At 39.2% G+C, this 21,310-nt stretch overlaps 2 protein-coding genes across 6 annotated transcripts; both read right to left on the bottom strand.

Moving 5' to 3' along the window:
* Positions 1-638: 638 nt before the first annotated feature.
* LOC102722693 (ATP-dependent DNA helicase SRS2-like protein At4g25120) lies at positions 639-13,331 on the bottom strand. Of its 5 annotated transcripts, none has more exons than XM_015839903.2 (31): positions 12,742-13,315; positions 12,281-12,454; positions 11,765-11,929; positions 11,355-11,522; positions 10,619-10,660; positions 10,357-10,520; positions 9,642-9,828; positions 8,847-8,903; positions 8,658-8,763; positions 8,445-8,578; positions 8,251-8,325; positions 8,026-8,151; positions 7,800-7,928; positions 7,643-7,726; positions 7,117-7,233; positions 6,943-7,043; positions 6,729-6,795; positions 6,097-6,147; positions 5,543-5,620; positions 4,007-4,210; positions 3,879-3,917; positions 3,319-3,390; positions 3,160-3,246; positions 3,019-3,075; positions 2,597-2,757; positions 2,342-2,435; positions 2,003-2,053; positions 1,757-1,819; positions 1,597-1,656; positions 1,416-1,478; positions 639-1,024 (listed from the first exon to the last, which is right to left on the bottom strand). In XM_015839903.2, exons 1-31 carry the CDS (start codon positions 13,144-13,146, stop codon positions 935-937), a joined length of 3,471 nt encoding a protein of 1,156 aa, XP_015695389.1. In that variant the 5' UTR covers positions 13,147-13,315; the 3' UTR covers positions 639-934. The 5 variants fall into 5 exon arrangements, with proteins under 5 accessions (XP_015695389.1, XP_015695388.1, XP_006658570.1 ...); XM_015839902.2 differs by having other exon boundaries at positions 6,729-6,788; positions 6,963-7,043; positions 11,355-11,579; XM_006658507.3 differs by having other exon boundaries at positions 11,355-11,579; positions 12,742-13,314.
* Positions 13,332-17,272: 3,941 nt separating this feature from the next.
* On the bottom strand, positions 17,273-20,979 carry LOC102722974. Its single transcript, XM_006658508.3, has 8 exons — positions 20,396-20,979; positions 19,683-19,822; positions 19,378-19,477; positions 19,192-19,290; positions 18,757-19,104; positions 18,433-18,525; positions 18,148-18,354; positions 17,273-17,857 (listed from the first exon to the last, which is right to left on the bottom strand). The coding sequence occupies exons 1-8, from the start codon at positions 20,846-20,848 to the stop codon at positions 17,594-17,596; spliced, it is 1,704 nt and encodes a 567-aa protein (XP_006658571.2). The 5' UTR covers positions 20,849-20,979; the 3' UTR covers positions 17,273-17,593.
* Between the last annotated feature and the right edge of the window lie 331 nt (positions 20,980-21,310).

Consider the following 21,310-nt stretch of genomic DNA (forward strand, 5'->3'; position numbering starts at 1 on the left):
AAAAAAATTTTAAGAATTAAATAGGGCTGTGAAAAAACCCACGGGCCTTAGCCCATTCCCACCTCCAGTTTTATTTTTATGTATACCGGAGTGCTTTTCACATTTTGGCTTTTGATAAAAAGAAACTACAAGTAAGTCTAAGAAAAATATTTTGCATAAAATACTTGTGCCAATAGAAGTGTTGGCCCACAAGATATCGTACATGACAATCCACGTTTGCCTTTTACAAGATTTTGGGATTTTTGGATTATCCGATTTCTTTATAGTTATTTATGCATATAAGCCAATAAATTTAAATTTTCTTTAGAACAATATACGATATTAAAAGACCCTTTATATATTTTTCCACAAATTAAACAATTCATGAATAAGAATATGGAACGAGAAATGATCGGAGCCTAGCTTCTAGAAGATGTTTTTTTTTGGAGATCTACTTGCAAGAAAAAGGCCCAAAGAGGAGCAAATTGTAAGGTCACTTGATAGCTCTAGCATGCCGGGACCGCCGCGGAATAATTAACTTTTTGCCACTCTTAGAAATGGCACTAACATATTTGCCACTGGACCCACATGTCATAGACACATGAGGACCCACGTGTCATAGACAGCGGGTGGCAAATATGTAAGGTGTCATTTCTAAAAGTGGCAAAAAGTTAAATCCCCCGACCGCCGCAGAAAGAACGGCACTAGGGTGAATAGCCTAGACGGACCTGACCTTTGGGTATACTGTGGGCCGAGCCAGAAAAGAGAAACGGTGTGTTTCAGGTTGGCCTTTGTGGCCCAAGAACATCTTTGTATATGTAACCACATACTGTCACCCAAGATATGTAAACCGCATCGATATATGTACACTATGCACAGCAGATAAGAGGAACTGTCAACTAAAATAGTTCAGGTTGCTGAACGAGTATACGAGACTCTAATTCTGAACCCCAGGTCAGAGCGATTTGTACTTCTCGATAAGATGCGACGCGTGCAGGCGGGACGTCGGTGTGATGGTGCACCCCAGGTTCCGGAGGTACGATATCTGCACAAAGGATGCGCAAGTCAAGGATGACCCATCCATTCAGGTGAGAATAGTATAAAGCAAGGAAAAGCGGTAACTATTCTGTCCAAAACGGTTCTCTTCTGTTGTCAATAATGGGCAGCATAATGGAAATGTGATTATCATGAGTCATCATCGAGCAAGTAATATCGGCAACGGGGTGATTGTCGAAAAAGCCAAACGGCATATTTGAAAACGGAAAAATAATTGTGAATAAACTTTTATATACATATTCTTAACCATATAAAAGCCAAGCCTGGGAAATAAACTTTGATGAAAATGTCTCAAAATCAACTCCAAATTTAAGGTTGAAAATTTACATTTTGGTTTATAAACATAAGCGAAAGTGAAAAAAAGGTTTGAAAGATATGACCTGCTTAGGTGTAGGTTCCGAGGAACCCATGGAGTTCTCTATTCTCTGCTTTTGGAAATGTTCCTGAAAGAACGTGAGAATCTTGAGGACATGATGCGAATAATCTGGTTTAAGATGCATTCTTCCTATTTAAAAACAAAAGCTATTCATAGCAGATCGCAATTTATCTGAAAAAACTTGCCTGTCTTTCTCTCATCAAATGGCTCCTCTTGTCAATAGGAATCTGCTCCCACTTGATAACCTATAAGAGTTTGCAGTATGAAATCAATAATTCATTAAACAAAATCAACGCTCATGGTCAAGAGGCCGCAAAAAATTTTCTTCGTTTTAGCTTAACTCACATATCGTGCATAACCAAACGCTTCATCACCACTTAAGAATGATTTCAGCTTGCGCAATACATCCTGGAAAAAACACGGTTTAACATGTCAGGGTAAAATCTCTGCATGAGACTTGATAAAATTGATTACCAGTGTAACATTGACTACATACAAGATGATACAAAGAATATCAATGTAATAAACAATCATGAATGAAAGATGTGATTGAAAGGGAAATAGTGGAATCAACGGTACAAAGCAACCAACCTTGCGCTTATATCCTTTACCTCGTACACGTTCATCAATAACAAAACTGATCTGAAAAGGCAAGCATATATAGATTGAACATGAGATGTAAAGGAGCAATACAATACCACAGTTTCAGAATAACATGTCTCAAGTTCCTGGCTCTTAGCAAAAATAATACAGCACAAAGCATAGCAGAAATCTAACTTGTTGATACCACCGACTTCCTTCAGTCCTACCTAGACTGCAGACGGTACCTTCCTTGTAGAAAATAAAACTAATTCTGCCTTATACGGAAAAAGAAAAAGATGCGAATAAATGACATAGCATCCTTCCAGTGTAAAATGAAATATTCAGTACCTTATCAAGCAGTCTTTTTGGATTCTGAAATGCCTGTTTCTTGGCCCAATGATGAAATATATGTGAAACTACTGCTCTATCATCAATTCCAAACCTGCAAAAAGACAAACTTGTTTTGGTCGGGGGAGAAAAGAAGTACAACATATGTTTGTTGTGGATACAATTGTATATCTATTAAATACTTTGTGCGGAAAAATCAATGCTTGCTCAAAAATAAATAAGAAGGAAATAGAAAATCAAAGCATGCTGATTTACCTCTTCAAGAAATCATTAGCTAGACATGACTGATCTATTTCTGGGAAAGGTGAAGTTTCATTCTGCACCGCAATAGGCTTTTCAACTGATGTATCTCCTTCAGGTTGACCAAATGGAATGTGCAAAGGTTGTTCATGAGTTTTTCTCGGAGTTCCCTCACCCTTCAAGTTATCGAAAGAGACTATGTTAAGCTACTATTCACATAATAATAAGTTATATTAATTACTAATACTTATACATTACTGCCTAAAAATGAAACTTAGCTGTATACAATCTAAAGTTTACATTTTTTTTAATGATGCTTCAAGTGGATTGCACAACAATATGGGATAGAGATACCATTTGAACTTATGGAAGTTCTTCAGGTCTTGAAACAATGATAACACAGGACTTTCAAAATAGGATCTCAAAATATTGCTCACCTGTACATCAAGAAGGTGAACAGGAATCTCCCTGAGGAAGCGTGAAGGTTGCAGAAGCTAGACACCAGTAATAATTGAAGTCAGTGAAATCTAGATACTTTGTAAGGATTAATATATAATATACAATACAAAATCACCTGCCTGGCGATTAGAGTCAATCGTGACATGCAAGATGTATAATTTCTTTCGAGCTCGTGTCATTGCAACATAGAATAGCCTTCTCTCCTCCTGTAATTACATTCAAGTTACAGAGCACACACAACAAACCACATAAGGAAAAGAAATAAAATTTGAAGAAACCTCCAGTGTACTTCCAGCTTCTTTCACAGTGCCATTGTATTCATGCAATAAAGGAATTTCTGAATCATTTGCCTGGACAAAAGGAAGAACTGAAGTGAAAAGGGCAAGAAAATACCCCATTGTTAAAATCAACAGAGTTGCATAGCATCAGAATAAAATAAATATACATGAACGAAAATATTATTAGCAATGCATAAATTTTGCAGTGCTTAAACTCTTCATTGTGAATCAAAGAAAAACAGAGGCATTTAACGAATGTAGTCCTCTATTATAGCACAGTCATGCAGTCACTGGCAAGAATAGTACATAGTTACTCTGGATCAAGTCAATATTTCAATTTTATCATAATTTAGTATGCACAGCTACATATCGTCATATTCCTGAATTTTTAATGCATGACTATCATACACCACTCACAGCTTGCACTATTATCTATCATCACAACATAGAATAGTATACTTATGATAGAAAATGTGAAAACATTAAATCTGAGATTATGGTAAGATAACATCCAGAAAGGTAAACAAACCATAAATTCCCTACTGATTAAAGTACAATACCTGCACAATAAACACAACATCCCACTCCAAACCTTTTGACTGCAAAACATGAAAAGGGAATACATCTTTCAGTGTCAGGATTGCTAAATGGCACAAACAAATTTATTGCTGTCAAGGGAATAAAGAACCTGATGGATAGTCGTTAATGTGATAGAGTTCTTATTTTCCTCCTTCCGCGATCGAAAGTTTTCAGTTTCTCTCAAAGATATATAATCAATAAAGGATTTAAGTGTAGAAGCACAGCCTTTCTCCTCAGTCTTGCTTGTTTCCACTGAACTAGAAAAATGTGTTGACAAGAAGTCAGACACATCATCCATTAAAAACTGAATGACCTGCAATTTGATTTAGGAGAAGTTAACACATCTCTGTAATCACAATGGGTGCCAAATATAAACTATCCAAACCAAAAATGTTCATTCAATAATCAAAAACAAAAACAAAAGGTTCATGAAGACTGAAGAGACCTCAACAAAAAATTCATCCTATAAGACAGTAAATAAGGAAACTTTCAGCCTGCTTCATTTGCAACTCTTACAAGCCAAATCAGATATCAGTAATAAACAAAAAAAATTGCATCTTTTGGGTTTGATACCATCATATGGCAACACCTACAAAAATTTTATAATGCTACCAAAATCCAATTAATACCAAATGTGGCAGTCAGAACAAAAACGAATTTTAAGTGGAATATACCTTCCCCCTTTCACCTCATCGATCCTCTTATGTCATGTTAGAGCGCATTTTATTCCTAAAGATTCCCTAATGAAAGCCTTAGGTTTCCTATAGTTGGAATTGCACATGCAAACCAAACATCTCATGCAAATTGCTGCAGAACCAAGAATATAACATCCATCAACTGGTACTGGTTTTTAAAACATATACCAAAGTAACCATTTTGATTATAGCCAAAACACTGCATCAAGGGATAGGACATATACAGGAAATTATAAACAAAATCAACCAGGAGTCCAACCAGTATGGGCAACTAGCCTAGAATTAACTATTCATAATTTGGTATAACATGCTCTTGTTTCAGCAGTAAATGAGTGTGTGGGAAATTAGGCATAGTCCACAGTTTTAAGTTCTGGAACTAAAAGATCATTCCAATTAGTTCTTAAAAAAATCATTCCAATTGACATTACGAGTCCAACCATGGTGATTGGCAAATAATTAGTTGTAGGTCATTTCTTCGTCAAGAATAATTTCCCCACGTGCCAGTGGGCTCACGAAGAAAAGCTCACATCTGATGTGCATACTCAAACTCACGAGGGAGATCAATAGTGTGCACGGAAGTGCGTTCGTGCAGTGGAAAAAAATCGTAGTTTGGCTCTAATACCATGTTATGAATAGCACTTCTATTCATTATAGGGGCACTAGGCCCAAATATATATAGGTACAGGAGTGGGTAAATATGCACAAAAGCACCTTATACAATGGGGAAATACAAGAATACATATACATCCAAAACTTTCGATATCTGCTCCTTTGTGTCAAGATAATGTCAAGTTATCAATTTACGTTGCCGTAATTTGTCAAGTTATTAATGCTAGAACCAGAATAATCCAAACATGATTCACGGTGCATAGCATTCAAAGTTTAGTCTTTCTGGAGGTTCAATTTACAAAACACTAAGAGCATCAAAGGGGTATGAACTATGTACTTACTGATCTGATATCATTATCTTCATTTAGTAATTTACCCCCATCAGCATCAACAATGGCACGCTTTTCAAGCAGGTATTTCTGCCACAGAAATAATAAAGTAGCTGTAATGAAAGAAACTGAAACAATCATAGAAAATAGTTCAATCAAATGTCTAATGAAGATCAGTACTTGTAAGCCTCAAAAACTCAACTAAGTTCAAACATGCGTTGGTAAAGACAATTTTGATCCCAATTACGTAAGATATATGTAGCATAGGCATAGTTTTAGTTTGTATAGAAAAAGTGCATTAGGGCCTATATCATGGGATTATAGTTTCTCTTACCATATGAACTGTGCATCATAATACTGTTTAGATGGTCTATCAGGGGTATTAATATTTTTTATGATCACAACAGACAAATAAGAGCTAAATTTGATTTATTTTCTAGAACAAAACAAAATACGTTGAAACACACCAAACAACAGTGAATAGTGACACATTTCTAAAACTACTTCTAACAGATTGTAGATGATGGTGAAGATTATTAAATACAACTGCAACGAGTTAGCTGAACCTGAGGTAGCATATCTCCAGCAGAAGAAATGATCACTGAAACTGATTGTTCCTGTACCACAAAAAAAGAAGTAATAAACTGTAGGTTTTGATAGTCTAACTAATCATACAGAAAATTGTAGAACTAATGCTATATCATTGCGCAGTTAGTCATTCAGAAATCATAGCTAACCAAATAGATTTATTGAATTGATGACACAAGATAATTCAAGGCTATTGGCAATTCACTTCAGAAAATTGAAGGCAAAAATTATACCAATGGTGTATTATCAGCTAGGTTCTGGGTGATATGCAGAAATTAGAATCCTATTAACTATGGAGACAGTGGCATGGCTAGTTAATGGCCAATTATCAGTGCAGAAATTATAGTCCCATATACTAGTGGGTGGGTGATACACAGGTATTAGAATCCCATTTTCTGTTGATAGACAGGGTAAAAAAGAGCAAAGTTTCATAAATGCATTATCTTCGTGACATTGGCTGTGTATGTGAGTATTGCGCACTTCCAAAGATGTTTATGGTAATATTATTCTTGAACACCTTTTGCAAGGATATTGTTAAGCATTAGACAAAATAAATTGATGTTCATTAGTTTGCATAAATACGGATTAATGGCCAGACCATTTGCCATACCCTCTGAACAAGTTTTGATAGGCTATCCAAGGCTGATAAAACCTTGCGTCCTTGAGTAATCTGTGCCCTACAACCATCAGAATGAGACACTCAGCGCAAAATCACATTATATTTGCAGTTTTGCACCATGAGCATTGGAAGGTAACAATAAGAAATCCTGCAAAAACAAAATAAACAGACTGAACAACATTAAGTAAACATGAAAAATAGCCACCTTTTGAAGGTACCAGAGACCTTTGCACTGAAGATGTCAGTAGCAGTTGATATGAAGCTGCACTTTCTAGCCAATGAAATCTTTTCAATATGATTTATAACCTGGAAATTGCAGTAATTTAACAAATATAATGTACCAATACAAAAAACAGAACTTAATCAGGTAAAATTGAACCTTCTTTTTTTCTTCCCTGTCACCAGGAAGAAGGGCCTTGAAGGCTTGATGCCATGGGCCATCATCAGCACAGCCTGGTAATGTAGTTTTAAGTATGGCCATAATAGCTTTGATAACCTGGAATAGGTACATGGTAAAGCACTCAAAATTGTTGCACTTACACTAATAAGAATGTTACTTTTGTTCATAAGCTAAACATGTGTTTTTGCTAAAGCCTACAAGAAATTATGTCAATAAGTTCGCTCCACAGAACTCCCCCAAAATAATTTGGTTAGAAACAAGAATAGCCTGCATGGTTGGCTTCTGGAATAATTATTAATTATCGATGATAGTGGATGTCATGTGTCAACCAAGTCAATATATGTCTTAATATAAACAGAAAATAAATATGATCAGCCACAACTAAAGTAAGTAATTTGGAAAACTACCAGAATTTCATGTTTGAATTTGACAGTAACAAAGCAACTCAAGAAGTCACAAGACATTAGCCTGCAACAATGTTGGCTGTCAAAATTAATCCAAGCACCTTTTTCCTGTAGAAAGCCACTCCATGAACATTAAAAGGAATTTTTCTGTTGCGGAAGGACGTCTGGAATGCTTTGCCAGTAATCTGCGTACAAGCAACTTAGACCATAAGCACAGCCAAAAAATATGGTTCAGCAAGATGTGGAAGATTTCCCAACCTGTCTCCGATATAGGACAGCAATTTTGCCAAAATCACAGCCTTCAGCTGAACTTGATGCAGTTTCAATAATCTTGTCAATAACAAATGCACATTGTGAATCTTCACTGTGGCACTCCTTAACAGTAATCTATACAAAATGAAGGATTGGATAAGTGATTTGGATGATGCAAAGAAAAAAAAACAATAGCAGTTCATATGTGTCAATGTGTCATCTTTAAGGATACCTTATTCCCAGAGGGATTGTCAGTCTCAACAAGTTTGTGGCTTTGCCTTTTAGTGTTGTTGTGAATTAAAGCTGTTGCTGCTTCAACAATAGCCCGTGTAGACCGATAGTTCTTGCTTAATCTGACCTGAACCCATCAGCATGAAAAGATAATTAACAGACATCAATCTGAGATTCGATATTGCACATCGAAGACAAAGGGCATGTTAGAAAGTCCCATAGTTACCTCTTTGTGATTCGGAAAATCTCTACGAAATGAATCAAAGCCAGAGACATCAGCACCATTGAAACTGAAGATGGACTGACATATGGGCAGAATAGATTGAAAATAAATACATATTACATCTGAAAACATAGTAAATAAACAAATATCAGAAGTTCAAATTATAGGATGATGGATGTGACTCAAAATATTTGCACCTGATCTTCATCACCAACAATAGTTATGCGATTGTGGGAAGCTAGAGTCTTTAAAAGATAATATTGCATAGTGCTTGTATCCTGAAACTCATCGACTACTATTGCCTGCCATGTATTTTGGCATTCTTCGTATACTGCACGAGCGATATCACAATCATATTATTCAACAATTCATCATAATAGATAATATTTTGAGATTAGGACTAAAACTACCTTCAGGAAACTTTGTGAGAAGGGTTATCGACGAATTAATAAAATCATGGTAATCAAGAGCATTACAAGACCTTAATATTTCATTGTAGTGCCGAAGAATTGAAGCCTATTAAAAAACAGAGAGAGGAAACAAAGGTCAATAGTTATAAGAATATGAATACAAGGTTTTATACTAAAAGGACAGCTTACTCCTGTCAAATTTCCCTTCTTTTCATACTCCTCAGGAGTCCTACCAGAAGCTTTCGCCTGTAAAAGGAAGGTGCTAAAAATTACCGAAAAGATTTTTAAAAAGAATCTGACACAAGGAGAGACACGGCTCAAGGCATTGCTTTAAGTTTGAGAAAAATACAGTATTACTTTAGTGATGTGACACGTCCATAGGGAATACACCGCAAGGGGGCTTTTTTTGGCAAGAACAATGGGCCCTGGTTTGGCAGCCTCACACCTGGAGGTCTTACTACCATGCTATGAGCCGTTCTCGGAAAAGATAAAATCAACCTATCCATAAGGTCAACTTGATACAACAGCTCATAGTAGTTTTTCAGGGGCATTACCAGTTTGTTACAACTGTCACACACAAACTTTTTATCCAGCACAGATTTTATTGTTCTAGATACTTCAATAGTAAGAAGAACTATATGAACCAAATAGCTCAAACGATGAAGAGTGCATAATATGATGTTCATGGATCATAGACAGATGCAATGAGTATCTTACTGCCCTACATTCAGAAAAAATATTAAAATGATCCAGAATTTAACACGACATACTAACATGATCCAGAATTTAACATGACATACTAGCTATAATTCTGTGGGGTAGATGCAAATAGTGCAATGCCTCTTTCCCATATGAACCAAGGGCTTCACACAATTTCTGGTTCTATCAGTAGTTATATTCATTGGTATTGTATTTATTGTTATGTACATGATCCAATAAAAACAAAATTGCATAAACGATGAATTCTTCAAAAGTAGAAGGCACCTGTGTAACAAACTTCTGCCATTTCTTAGCTTTGTCCTTGAAAGAATTTTTAATATCTCCATTGCAATGCTTAATTGCAGCTCCTAGATCATTGTTTATGTCATTTTCTAATAGACGCTCTGCCTCAATAACAGCCCTCCTCTGCTGTCCATGTCCATAGATTATGAATTCAGGTGTGCGGCCTAGCCTTTGAAGGATTTATAAGTTCATCAGAACTATACCATAAACAACAAATAAGCTAAGATTTCAATCATCTAGAATGATTCCTACACTTGCTAAGATGTAATAAGAAATAAGAGAGTGCACCAAAAGCAATATGATATATCATTACAAAATTGTCAGTCAATGAGTTTATAGACATTAAATTATGATTGAAGATGATGAGTGATTTGATGTGTTAAAAAGATTGTGTGCGTACCTCTGTGTAATAGGTGTTTCAATGCATCTCTGATTTGCAATTAGTCATCATAACGAAAAGCATCATCGTAAAAACATAAGTTAAGCTAGAAAAGACGAATTTATTTTCAATTTCATCTTTCTCCAGGCTCCATCTTATTCAGTTACTATTTTCTCGGAAACAAGTGGCCTACATCACTAATTCTGTTGATATGCACTTCAAAGATAAATGTGCAAGTTTAGTATGTTGAGCAGAAGCATGTTGATATCCATTGTTGCACTGTATTTTAAGTATTATCCACCAACAGAAAATACATACTTTTCAGCATGGGTCCTACAAAGCTGCAAGCAGAATGAGTGAAATGTGCTTATTATAATCTCCTTGGCAACTGCTTTCCCCACCACTGCCCCAATTCGATCCCTCATTTCAGAAGCAGCAGCAGTTGTGAATGTCATAGCAAGAATGTTTGATGGTGGAATTTCCTAGCAATCAGAGCAAGGGGATAGATAGGTGAATATGCAAGCTAAAAGAAAAAAAAACATACAAATTCTGTGTTATTATATCAACCAGTGAGCCTTACCTCTTTGAGAAGTGTGAGCACCCGACCAACCATTGTTGATGTCTTGAATCATGCCAAATGGGAAAGAAAAAATCAGTATATAGACAAGCATGGAATTTAATGTGGTTCGGCAGGACTTTCAATAGGCTCACTCAATAAAGCTCAACTAAACATTATTTTATACAGTTAAATGTTTAAATCACAACAAAGTTTATGGAATCATGCAATACGACCAGTACGAAATATGATAAAGTGGATGGAACTTGCACGGTTTACTTTATTATTTATGATAAATTGCACATCATTTTTTTAACATCAAAAGAAAGAGTTACTTCAACCAATAAATCAACAGGACAGTTTCATAACTTGATATTCAGTTATATTTAGAAGGATATAATATAGGGAATATATTTTTGCTTGATTGATCAGATCTGTCATAGTGAATATATGTCATTTCTGCTTTATTTTCTTTAGAAACAACCATTAACTGTATCAACTACAAGAACAAATGCTACAAAATTAATACACATTCATATATGTCTATATTTTTTATTGGTCAAGCAGGCTAAATATACATAATTTTGCTCTAGAAGGACCTGAGCATCTGATAAATTGGTTTCTGGAACCTTTCACATCAATGTTGGGACAAATAATTTATAACAGTGGTTAACAACTTATATCCATAATATTCAACACTAAGACAGCGAAACAAAACACACTGGTTATATATGCAGTTTGCAGAGAAAGGATTATGTACCTTTCCACTCCCTGGACCAGCAACAATCATCAGTGGAATAGTCACATCACTACAAGCAGCCTCCCGCTGCCTGTCATTCAGGGACTGCAAATATTCGTAGTACTTCTTTGGAACACACCCTTCAGTTTCCTCAATTTCTAGTTCCATTTCCTGTAGCTCCTCCTGGCCCTTGGCAGCATCACGCGGACAGATAGCATCAGCATCCTCCAAGAATGCATCCACAAGCTGAATATTCCTCAAGAGAAAAGGAATTAAACAAGCTAGTTTTTTCTTGGCTCCAAAGCAAACCTAGTCAATTCAATATATAGTTTCCCAGTTCACCTTCCCCAGAATGAGGAAACACGACTTAGCCACCATACTACAACTATTTATCATTTATTTGCCTAAAGAAACAAAGCAAATAAGCCTACCTCTCCTTCCCCCTCTTCAACGTGAATTGCTGAGGGAACTGAAGGGTCATAGCATGGCGTTACCGAGCCATTTTTCCCCTCCATATTCTCCTGGCACTTAGCAGATGAGTCTGTATGGTCCACCACCTCACTAGTAGCATTGACCTTCCAGAATGCATCCTCAAACTACCAGCCAAGTAAACAGAACATCATTAAGTTCATTTAGCCACTTGCTACCAAACCATTAACATGATAATGTCTTGAAAAGTAATGCACCTCACAGCATTTCAAGGAAAAAAACAATAGTTGGCATTTATAAGCTCTCCTTATCAAAATGCAACAAAAATGATTTTTTTTCAATGCTTCATAAACAGTTCTAGTTCCCTTCTAATTTCAAAGAAAAAGGAATACTCTCCCATCACTGTCAGCGGTGAGGAAAACCACCATTAGACTCTCAAAGTTTGAGGGAGCCAGATTGCTCCAACCAATGACTTTTTTCCAACACGGTCTCACAGAGTTTCCCCCAGTTTGACATACCTCACCACCTTCTGTGGCAATTGAGATGGCCGGTGGAAGTGAATCGTCACCAAACCACAACTCAGACATATCTTCTTCATCCGTCTCCTCCATTTCTTCCTGTCTCATGGCAACAGGCTGACCATCACCTTCCTCGCAAATGGCATTCTTCTCCTTCTGCAATGCATCTCCAGACTGAGTTCCTCACAATAGCAAGAACAATGAAATAAGTTCCCTATCAAAAATCACCTTGAACTGCCATCAGTCAAGTCACAGATTCATAATAGCACACTGATAAACTAATTAGGCGCTCGAAATCCTTCTCGATCCTAACGAAATCCCATTTCAAGAAACAAGTTTCAGAATGCCTTCGACCTCAGCATTTCCCTTCCAATTCCAAAAATTCCCCATCCACAAAGCGCCCTTACGATCCCTACACCCCAGTTTCGAAATGACTGAGCCAAAACAGAAAAAAATCATACCGCTCCGCCCTCTGGTCCGGAGGCGATCGAGGCCGACGCTTCGACAGCCTCCTTGTCCTTCCTGGCCGAGGACCGCTCGTGCTCCTCGCACATGGCGTCGACCTCCCGCAGGAACGCCTCGTCCATGCCTTCGTCGTCGTCGTCGTCGTCGTCGGGAAGGAACCCGCAGGAGCTGGACGCCTTCGAGGCGGGGGTGCTGTACCCATACCCGTACCCACATCCTTCCCCTCCGGACCCCCGCTGCCGCAGGGAGCTGCCGGTGACGTCGGCGAGCGGCCGGCGCGGGGACTGCGCCGCAGCCCCAGGCGGAGGGGAAGGGGGAGGGCGCTTGCAGGGGAGGAGGGACGAGGAGCCGCTGGGGTGGAGGTGGTGGGGAGGGGAGGCGTTCTCCTTCCAGCGCCGCATTGCCCTCCTCGCCGACCACCGCGATCGCCGGCGGGCGGCGAGGGTTTGGGGGGTTTTGGGGTGGAGGTTGGTGTCGTGGGCGGGAGGAGGGAGCGCCGAGCCAAGCCGATTCACGAATCCGATTCACAAATGGAGCTCAAGTTGGACTATTTTTTTGAAACAAAAAAGGAAATCCGATTCACAAATCACAGGATTTAAACTTAAAATATGGATTGATATAATCTTTTAGATCAAAGTTTCTAACAAAAGAAGTTTTGCACGGTTCATAAACATGCTCAAAAAACGGAGACTTTTTTATTATTTTTCTTGTTCTGCCTAAAGTTGCCTAAACATGTGTGTTCTGCGTAGCTCCATTTATCTCCGGGTAATAGTGAAAAAGTCAAACGGTATATTTACAAACAATAAATAATTTGTAAATAAAACTTTTATATATATATTCTTAGCAGTATAAAAGTCAATACTGGAAAATAAACTTCGATGAAAAAAACATAAAAATCGACTTTAAACTTAAGATTGAAATTTCAATTTTATTTCATAAGCATAAGTAATAAGATTGGGTGTAAGTATTGGAACGTTTTCAAACGCTAAACATAGCCTGTTCCAATATGACTTGCAGGCCTAGGTTAGATAAAGATCAGAAACCTAATTCGTTTCAAGGAAAATCTTGAACTCTACGGATCATCTTATATTAAACCGGAAAGAATATATACTAATATATACTAATAAAGTTGTTGACCATTTTCAGTTGGTAGTTTGGGGGCCACAGAGAATTTTGATTTAACCACATGCTAGGCCCGCATTTGCAAAGCATGTGCAAGAACAATTTTGTGCCCATACTTTTTGAGATTATTAATATTACCACCTAGTCCGTACATATTGTTGGCAAAATTTTGGGGGTAATTTTAAATTTACCAATGATTTAAATTGCTATTTTAAAATTATACTAGAAAATCGTAAATTACCATCAAAACTATCACTTTGATAATATACTTGTACTATAAGAAAAACATAATATCAAATTTGTAAAAGCGCCAAAAATATTTGCAGGAAAGACCAAAGAAGAACGGAAAAGGGAGAGATGGATTTCTTTAAGGCTTGCAGGCCGAAAGAGCCCTGACGATGACGGCGACATGGACTAGCCCAACATCCACTCCCAGTTGAAAAATGAGTTGGGCTGCAACGAACGGCCCATATCCCATCTGTCCAATGACGATGAGAGGCTTGAGGATTTGAATGGAAAAGTAAATGAATATATCAAATGACGATGAAAAGGTTGGGTAGGTATTGAACAATGGAAAAGCAAATGAAAGGACAATCGATATACTGCTATGAGCAATTGAATAAGATGCCCTAGCATCCTACTAGTAGTCGAGGACGAACCACGGGCCGAGGGGGTGGATCCAGAGGCAGTGGTCATGGAAAGCTGGCGGGACAGGGGCATGATCCATGTGGCAGTTCACCAGATTGGTGGTAAGGACTCCAGGTGGCATAGATGGAGCCAGCGCTGCCACCGATGAGATCCCCTAGCGAGGTTGGCGTCGCTGGAGGTAGCTGGTGGTCCACTAGCTGCTTCATGTTGTCGTGACAATGAACAACGATGACACCAAGAGAATTGACCAATGTGAAGATGGCCTCAGATCGATTTGACGACGAATAGGACAGGGTCACCGAAGGAGACTGAAGGTGATCCCTGTAGCGACAACAAGGACGAAAGAATAGGTGGTTGTCCCCGAGAGATCTAAACCCTTGCGAGGGCAACGAGCGAAAGCGTGAGCGGCGGTGACCTAGGTCGAGATTTACCATGTCGAATAGTATAGATAGAGAATAGTCAATAGTATAGATAGAGAGATACCACAAACAGTTGGCACCTTGTATTGAGCCTCAGGGGGACAGTGTATATAGGAGTATATGAGAGAAGATAAGGGAGGACTACAGATGTGGAAAGAGTCCACACAATCCTATATAAATATGACTATAACTATCATTTACTCTAAAAGGATGGAGAAATCAAGAATGGACGCCTTAGGTTAGAATGGAAGCTTACAACTAGTGAACAATTTCAACAGATGATGCATACCAAGTGGGATGCGAATGTGCTACATGAGTATGCAAACTAAAGGGGCTATTGCATAATTGATCCCGTTTTGAAGCCTAAGTACGCATTTGATCCTATTTTTTTCACTTTGCAGATTTAATCATGTTTTTCGAACTGAAGCGGCCAACTGACCCTAGCCCATTAAATGAGCATAACGGTGTTAAATGAGACATGAATGGACGATTTTACTCTTGCATATTTGACCCTACTTTTAAATGCTTATTGCACATTTGCTACAATTTTGTACCTCTATCCCAAAGAACACAAATAATTTAATTGTAATATTTGATTTATTTATGTTAAATATTCAAGACAAATTTGTTTGATATTTCAGTAAAGTTTGATTAAATTGACAAATATAGTAAAATTTGAACTAAATTTAGCTCAAATCTGAATTACTTTAAACAACTTCCTTGCAGGCAAACAAGTTTCTCACGGAAAACTTTCTATCTATTGTGATTTGTGAATGATATATTTGGTTTGAAAAAAGGAAAGTAATTTTAAATAATGCATTTTATTTGTTACCTATAAAATTGTGTCCACAAACTGAAATATAAAATTCGAATTAAATGAACTTATAAATCAACAAAAATCAACGTCAGGGAAACTTTGTATAGACAGAGCACCCATCCACAGAAAAAATCCTAATCTTCATATTGGGAGAACGATAACAACGCTAGAAATGCGAACTGCTGTCGCTGCTGCCGCCTCCTACACTGCCGGCGCCGCCGCGTGAGCCGCCGCCGCAGCCCCGCCCGCGGCCGCCGTTGCCTTCCTGCCGCGTCGCCGGCGCGCGCGAGCAGCCGATGCCTCCCCACCGCGCCGCCGCCTCCACGCGGCCGCCGCGAGACTGCAGCGCACGCGCCGGCGTGCGGCCACCGCCCCTCCGCGCGCACGCTTCCCCCGCCGCCCGCCGCCGCCTCCGCTCGTCGCCGCAACCCACGCCTGCCTCCTTGCGGCTGCTGGTCAGAGAGAGTGAGAGAGATAGAAGGTAGGGTTTGAGAGCGAGGGCATTTTGGTCTTTTTGCGTTGCCTTTTATTTTTTTATTTTTTGCTACCTCTAAAAGCATCTCCAATAACTCCCTAATATCAGTCCCAAAAGATAATTTTTGGGAATTTAATCAAAAATTAGCTCCAACAGGTTCTCAAAATCCCTCCCAACTTTTAGGCATACCCAATTTAAGTGTCATCCTGACTCAAATTTTGGGAGAAGGTCTGCACTCCCAATCCCGCAATCTCATGATAATTTTTCCTACCTGTATAATTTTGCGTGAACCTTAAGAAAAATATAGTAAAATATCATATTCGGTTAGACAATATTTTAGGTCTATGGAATTTTGCAGAATGATGGAAACCATGTTTAGGACCTTAAATTTAAATGTTTCATTGCCTCTAAATTTAGAAACATGTACTTTAGAATTGGAATTAAATTACAACTTTGAAAACATAGTGCTATAGCATTATACAATATCTTGCTCTTGAACACAGTGCTATAGCATTATACACTTTCACATATGCATGTAGAATTTGCACACATTTGTATGCAACAATTATTGAATACTTAATTGTCCACTAGATTCAAGTTACTCAAAAATCATTTGCTCTTGAACCATGGTCGAGCAGCAAGTCTACATGCGACGGTAGGGTCAAGTATTAAATAGCACTACTGGCAACTAGCGATGGCTTCAACAAAATTTTGGGATCCAGTTTTCAGGGAACCGTTGGAGATGAGAAAATTTTTTTGACCCAATATCTTTTGGGATAGTCCCAATCCAAAAATATTGGGAGCTAATTTTTGGATATTTGTTGGAGATGCTCTAACTCACCGCAGTCACATGTAGGGTCAAACGGCGCCTTCGTTTTTTTAAAAAACAAGATCAAATCTAGAGAGCGAAAAAAATAAGATCAAATGTGTAGCTATGCTTTAAAACAGGGTCAGTTATACAGTAGCCCCAAACTAAAAGTGTCATCCCAAGAGTGGTGGTTTCTTATAATGGCAAATAGTTAAATTTCGCATTTTTGTGCTGTTTAGAACCAACAAATGGTTATGACTTATTAAGATAGCTTCTTTATTGTGCATCTTACATTCAACATGCATGAGGCGCTTAAATAAGAGCCATTCAAGAACTTATCTAATAAAATCACCCCGCACCCAACAAATAGGTGCTGTCTACTAAAACCTCTCTTCTGCAAGGGACACTAGAACACTATATATACTCAATATCAACACCAGCCGTGCAAAAGGATGCCACATCCTGACGCATTAGACGCTTTACGGTTAGGATTTTGTTGGTTTTCCAAGTGTACAAGCAAAGAAAGCTCAGGCTGCCACGACTGCGACCGTTAGACTCTCTAAAGGCCAGGGATTGATTCAAGGTTGTACTTCTCTGATGATGTCAGGCCATTCTCTGGGACCGTCTCTTTTCTTGTTTGTTCCAACTCGTTCAGCTTCTGAAGGTAATTGTAGGAGGCATTGGGATTGGGCGGTGGGCTCGGGTTGCTTATTTTGCTTGCCAGGAAGCGTCTGATGAGTCCTCTGAGGAATGGAGCCATGGTATCTGGCTCATACTCCAGGAAGTACATGATTCCTCCCATGCACATGCAGAAAAGAGCCACCTGCAACGTTCACCAAAGTAACTGTCAGTGAATCTAATCTGCTAGGTATGGTTGTTTCCTGACTAAGGAGCACACTATCTTCAAGCATGAATAGTCTACTATAAGACCCCTTCCAGTCATCAAGGCAAATTGTGCAATAACATGAAATCTTAGGACTTTGAGATTAAACTGTACACTGTTCTTCAACACCAGCTAACTTTGAGATTAAACTAGAATACTGCAAGCAATCTCCATGTAATTTCTCTCCTAAAGTTAAAGAAACAAACAAACTGAACAAGGAACAGAATTACCTCAGCATTTTTAATATTTGGGAGCAGATGGCGGTTGATTAATATATACCATAGAGAATCCCCAGCACGGGGTAGTACATAGAGAGCTAGCTCAGCTCTTCTTGCTTTCTTTTCCAAAAGAATAGAAAGACCAGACATTAAACCAGCATACCAATAAACAAGTTTGTGGTCTTTGGTTGCAACTTTGCGATGCAAACAAATGGCAGCCTAGCAATGAAACCAGAAAGATATTACGAACAAGAAATGGTTATTTGCGAAGGAATACATTACTATCTTCAATATTACCTGGAAGAGTGTAACAAAAGCAGACAAAAAGGTTGTAGAACGAACTGCACCCACAAGTGCCCTCCAACAAGTTGCAATTGGTGCTTCTAAGAACTATACATGATACAACAGTTCAACCATTAGATAATTAACATAGAAGATGTGTGCATTCATTAAGAAAAATTAAAAAGTATATGCATGCAGAGTACAAAGAAAGAGATGTGTAATTTTAAGGCTTGTAAAATTAGGTTTATGCTTGAGGCATTAAATTTTATTTGAAAGAAGAATATTTCACACAGATGATAAGTTGATAACGTAAGAAGAAACAAATCACTAGTAAGTTACCTTTTGAAGGCGTAGAACAACAAACGGAACAAATGTCAATGAGAAATAGAGAGGGAACGTTTTCTTGAACGTTGACGAAGTGACACTGACATTATGAGCCAAGCATGATGCTCTGTCAGGATGTATCACAGAACATGGAATTATGGGTGGACTATTCGTTAAATTTATCAAATTCGAATTCTTCTTGTTTGCTAAATAGGCTGACAGGCCAATGAGATCCACATGAACACCTCTGCAAGAATCCCTTACAGCTTTGTAAACAGGTTCTGCAACTGGTCCTGTCTTTTGGATAAAGTCTTGGTATGATTTAGGTAAGCTTTCAGGCCTCATAACAAAAGCATACATAACCTGGAAGGATATGTCAGATTATTACACATGTTTCATCACCATAAAAGAATAATAATCCCACAGCAAATCAGCCAACTCCATGGTTACCTGTGCAGACGCAAGTGCAAAAAGTAATGCATCTCCATGCCTCCAATGGCTTCCCCAAAAGTGAAATCTATTTTTAGACTTTGCAGAATTATATGCACACTGTAAAAATCAAGCAGTAATGCATGAGGAAAAGGGCCTTATATGCAACTTCACCATATAAAATACAACAGTTCAGTAGTTGATGACCTGAGCAAGCCTTGCCAGAAGATATAGAGAAAGGGTGCGCCTCCTACTTGAATCATCTAATGCTACTATCGCCAAGCCTGCCACCGAACCTGCTAATATTCTGCTCCATCACGCCTTCAGTTGAGTCCATGAACATTTTTGAGGAAATCATATAGATAAAAAATCAACCTACTTTGAACTATCTACTTTTTAGAGACCATCTCAGGTTCAAGTACTGGTCAGAGGTACCAATACATGGCAGATGTGCTCTAATCAAACAAAAAACATAAATGCACAGAAAACAGCATAAGCATAGAGTTACTTACGCATTAAATGGTGTTTCCTTTTTCCGAAACCTCCGAAGGAAACATCGAAGTGCATGATATGATCCAGTGAATCCTCCAAAAAGTAATCCTACCCGACAAGCCTCCTCCCTCACTATTAGATCTTTCTCCGAAACCAGTTGCTGCAAATTATAATTTTTTTAACAAATGCTAAATATTTGAAGTTTTGCACATCCTGACATACTAGTAGTAAAACAGTACGTAAAGGGAAGTGTGGGCACCATGCTATTACCTCGGTATGCCATAGTTTATTTTTCAAATAATATTAAGAAAAGGTTGAAAAAAAAACATAGTCCATTACATCTATTACACATGGACAATTTAATGCAAAGAAAGAAACATCCTTACGGCTGTGTCCTGGCAAATCTACTCATTTTATGTGCTTCAATCACCACCATAGCTAGCTGGTTAAAATATCTTGTCCTACACAAGTACAATACTAGTACTAGCTCATCATTATTGAAAGAATGAACCTGGTCTTTGCTACATTGAATGTTCTAGTGTAGCACCAGTTAAGCACCAACCCCCAATTCTACCCCGATCAACCAACCAAAACAAGAAGAAGCAATTCAGTCGAATCCTAGGTTCCTGACCGAATTCTGGAAATAACGCCATCTACTAAGTCTTAACTAAACGAAAGTGAAGGAAGAGGATTTTTTCCATCTCTGCAGATTAGAGGTAGAGAGGAAGGAAACCTTGAGGTCGAGGAGCGAGGAGTAGGATCTGCGGCGGGCGAGCTTGAAGGCGCGGAGGAGGATGCCGATGCCGACCCGGACGCCGTAGGAAAGAAGGAAGCTCTGGCACATGTTCCCCGCCGCGTGCGCCGCGCACGACTCCCCCTCGTGCCCGCAGCCGCACCCACCACCACCACCCTCCTCCTCCCCCTCCTCGTCGCCCCCCTTCCCGTCCCCATCCCCGCGCTGGTGGTGCCGCTGCAGCTCCTGGATGGCCTCCCGCAGCCTCTCCTCCGCCTCCCGCAGCCTCCGCGCCGCCGCCTCGGACGCCGCCGTCTGCTGCCGCGCCGCCGGGCTCAGCGGGCGCCCCGCGGCGTCGGGAGGAGGGGGAGGGGGAGGACGAGGAGTGCGCGGGCCGAGGGTGGGCTCGGCGCCCGCGGAGAGGTCGAACGACGGCGTCGAGAGGAACGGCATGGCGCCGGAGCGGCGCGGCGGAGGGGAGGACGGCGGCCGCGGTGGCGGTGGGTCCCACCCTCCTGGAATTCCTTCGCTTCGGTGCGCGTCTCCCCTCGCGTCCTTTCCCCTGCGGGTTAGCGAGCGACCAGTAATTTAAAGGGAAAAATAAATAATTAAACGGTGCGTCGTGCGTGCTACGGACGACGGCACACACGGGGAGGAGGGAGGGAGGATGGGAATCATGGGATCATGGGAAAGGCGTGGATAATCTCGGATTTTTTTTCTTTTTCGCCGTGTTCTTTTATTATTATGGAATTCTTTGTATTTTCTGGATTAAAAATTTGTGATAATTACTCGATTATACGAATGACTAAATCAACCATTACGAAGTTGAAATTTTGTTTGAAAATGATAATGAGAAACATTTGTATAAATACTATCTTGCTTAGTTGCTTAGAATCTCCAAAAGGATATCGAGGA

Source organism: Oryza brachyantha, chromosome 7 (genome assembly GCF_000231095.2).
Source record: "Oryza brachyantha chromosome 7, ObraRS2, whole genome shotgun sequence".
In the NCBI taxonomy this organism is placed as follows: domain Eukaryota; kingdom Viridiplantae; phylum Streptophyta; class Magnoliopsida; order Poales; family Poaceae; genus Oryza; species Oryza brachyantha.

Coding starts and splice junctions, on each gene's coding strand:
- LOC102722693 (XM_006658507.3), bottom strand. CDS start 13,146: ATGCGGCGCTGGAAGGAGAACGCCTCCCCTCCCCACCACCTCCACCCC. Junction 9,829..10,356: donor TGTAGGACCCATGCTGAAAA/GTATGTATTTTC, acceptor AATCCTTCAAAG/GCTAGGCCGCACACCTGAAT. Junction 8,152..8,250: donor ATTTTCCGAATCACAAAGAG/GTAACTATGGGA, acceptor TGATGGGTTCAG/GTCAGATTAAGCAAGAACTA.
- LOC102722974 (XM_006658508.3), bottom strand. CDS start 20,848: ATGCCGTTCCTCTCGACGCCGTCGTTCGACCTCTCCGCGGGCGCCGAG. Junction 19,823..20,395: donor CCTCGCTCCTCGACCTCAAG/GTTTCCTTCCTC, acceptor TATAATTTGCAG/CAACTGGTTTCGGAGAAAGA. Junction 18,526..18,756: donor TTGTTCTACGCCTTCAAAAG/GTAACTTACTAG, acceptor TATCATGTATAG/TTCTTAGAAGCACCAATTGC.